Source organism: Drosophila arizonae, chromosome 2 (genome assembly GCF_054131065.1).
Source record: "Drosophila arizonae isolate 15081-1271.41 chromosome 2, UAZ_ARI_1.0, whole genome shotgun sequence".
Classification (NCBI taxonomy): domain Eukaryota; kingdom Metazoa; phylum Arthropoda; class Insecta; order Diptera; family Drosophilidae; genus Drosophila; species Drosophila arizonae.
The window spans coordinates 5,357,085-5,360,029 of record NC_142922.1 but is presented as its reverse complement, the minus strand read 5'-3'; the positions used below and the strand labels follow the sequence as shown (position 1 = coordinate 5,360,029).

Genomic DNA, 2,945 nt, shown 5'->3' with positions numbered 1-2,945 from the left:
TGTCAACTGTAGACAAACATGCAACTCAAGCAAAGTGACTGAAGCATTATGAGAAAAGACATTACCAGACGAGATACACACCTCAAAGTACAGCTAGCATAGGTAGCTCGCCTGTCATATAGCCACACGCATCTCGAGCGGCAGCGTCACTCATTATTTACTGCTCACATATGTATGTATTTTTTATGGGGAATAAGGAAAAGTGAATATAAATTTGTTAACGAGCAGCGTACAAAATGAGCCGTAAAGCAATCAATTTTCCATGTGTTTTCATCTCGAGTCGAGGGATATGCAAATGTATTTGCAAACAGACAACAAGACCAACATAATCTAGATATATCAAAATTGCAAACAGGTACAGGTACAGCTACAGTTACAGGCGCAGGCACTGTAATAAACCCAACTTGTGTTCTTTTTTTCTCTGACAGGTTTATTTACCATTTGACATTTGAAGATTTTTCCTGATTTGCTGTGCTCATTGGGGAGATGTGCGTGCGAAAAACCTAAGCGTAAACACACTTTTTGCTAGCACTGTTCACATCTTGCTTTGATAAATATGATAAATAATTGTAAATATTTGTTGTTGTGCGCATGTATGACAAAATTAATACATAGCCAACACATTGCCATTATACCAGTAAATAAATAATGCACACACACACACACACACACACGCACACACAGAGAGTCATATGAAACGTGCTACTGCCATCGTTTTTAATGGTTATTTTTAATGGTTAGATTGCGGCGGACATATAAATAGTCTCAGCTGGAGCTGAGTGGAGCATTCATTGAATATCTGTTGAGCCAACCTCAATATGCTTGCAACTCCTTTGCGCCATCTGGCCAGCCTGAAGCTACCCAACACGGTGGTGAAGGCACAGTCCCAGCAGTACGAGATTACCAACAAGGGCTACGGCAAGGATGCCGTCAAAGTGATGCACATCAATCGCAAGGGCCCAGTGCACAGCATCCAGGAGCTGGAGGTGGGCACACATCTGAAACTCTACAGCAGTAAGGACTATATACAGGGCGATAACTCGGATGTGGTGGCCACCGATTCGCAGAAGAATACAGTCTACCTGCTGGCCAAGAAGCATGGCATCGAGAGTCCCGAAAAGTTCGCTCTGCTCCTGGCCAGTCATTTTCTGAAAACCTATTCTCACGTGGAGCAGGCTCACGTGCATGTCGAGGCGTATCCATGGCAGCGCATGGAACAGGAACACTGTCAAGTGAAGGACGGCGATTCACAGTTGAATTGCAGACGCCAGCTACACAACCACGCCTTCATCCTTACGCCCACGGCGATGCATTACTGCGATGTGATTATGTCCCAAAATGGTAGGCACACTTGACACACCCAAAGCGAAGATGAGCTCCTCTAAAACACTTTTTATTCCAGATCCCAAGCCAACTGTCATGAGTGGTATCAAGGACCTGCGCGTCCTGAAGACGACCCAATCCTCATTCGTGAACTTCGTGGACGACGAGTTCCGCACACTGGCAGATCAGCACGATCGCATCTTCAGCACCGTCGTGGAATGCTCCTGGGAGTATTCGGAGACGCAGTCCGTCGACTTTCTGCGCGCCTGGCAGAAGGTCAAGGACATTGTGCTGAGGAACTTTGCCGGCGATCCCAGCGTGGGCATCCCCTCGCCATCGGTCCAGCACACGCTGTATCTCAGCGAGAAGCAGGTGCTGGACGTGCTGCCACATGTGTCTGTGATCTCAATGACCATGCCCAACAAGCACTACTTCAACTTCGACACGAAACCCTTTCAAAAGCTGGTGCCAGGCGAGAACAACGAGGTCTTCATACCGATCGACAAGCCCCATGGCACCATCTATGCTCAGCTCTCGCGCAAGGACCTCAAAAGTCATCAGTGAAGGACATGTGAATTTGGCTAGAATACCGAAGAATGTGCTACTGTGAATTTATCTTCTTATTGTATATATCTTCTTCTATTTGTATATTTGTTATAACTGTTCGATCAAGCGGGGTATAAGTTATCGAAACTCGACTATATATATTTGTATATTCTTTTTCAGAACACAACGTCAATATAGGTAATCATAAGTCTTTGATATTGTACAAGGAGAGGGAGCAAAATTATGACCTTTAACTAAATAATTTAATTTAATTTAAAATAATAAAATTGAATTTAATTAACTATACAATTTAAATAAACTAATAGCCATAGCATAGGTAGCTCGCCTGTCATATAGCCACACGCATCTCGAGCGGCAGCGTCACTCATTATTTACTGCTCACATATGTATGTATTTTTTGTGGGGAATAAGGAAAAGTGAACATAAATTTGTTAACGAGCAGCGTACAAAATGAGCCGTAGAGCAATCAATTTTCCATGTGTTTTCATCTCGAGTCGAGGGATATGCAAATGTATTTGCAAACAGACAACAAGACCAACATAATCTAGATATATCAAAATTGCAAACAGGTACAGGTACAGCTACAGTTACAGGCGCAGGCACTGTAATAAACCCAACTTGTGTTCTTTTTTTCTCAGACAGGTTTATTTACCATTTGACATTTGAAGATTTTTCCTGATTTGGGGAGATGTGCGTGCGAAAAACCTAAGCGTAAACACACTTTTTGCTAGCACTGTTCACATCTTGCTTTGATAAATATGATAAATAATTGTAAATATTTGTTGTTGTGCGCACGTATGACAAAATAAATACATAGCCAACACATTGCCATTATACCAGTAAATAAATAATGCACACACACACACACGCACACATACACAGAGAGTCATATGAAACGTGCTGCTGCCATCGTTTGTAATTTTTAATGGCAACTTCAATAAATTATGGCACCAACTTTGGACACAATCAGCGCTGAGAACATGGCAAACAAACGGCTCAAGTTGGGAAAGAATATTCACAGTGACAATCAAAATAATTATGATAAGTGAAAGGGA

The 2,945-nt window shown here is 42.5% G+C and overlaps 1 protein-coding gene across 1 annotated transcript; it reads left to right on the top strand.

The window, feature by feature from the left end:
- Nucleotides 1-778: 778 nt before the first annotated feature.
- On the top strand, nt 779-2,172 carry LOC149270232 (uricase-like). Its single transcript, XM_089468507.1, has 2 exons — nt 779-1,341; nt 1,403-2,172. Exons 1-2 carry the CDS (start codon nt 819-821, stop codon nt 1,885-1,887), a joined length of 1,008 nt encoding a protein of 335 aa, XP_089324633.1. The 5' UTR covers nt 779-818; the 3' UTR covers nt 1,888-2,172.
- The last annotated feature ends 773 nt before the right edge of the window (nt 2,173-2,945 follow it).

Coding starts and splice junctions, on each gene's coding strand:
- LOC149270232 (XM_089468507.1), top strand. CDS start 819: ATGCTTGCAACTCCTTTGCGCCATCTGGCCAGCCTGAAGCTACCCAAC. Junction 1,342..1,402: donor TGTGATTATGTCCCAAAATG/GTAGGCACACTT, acceptor TTTTTATTCCAG/ATCCCAAGCCAACTGTCATG.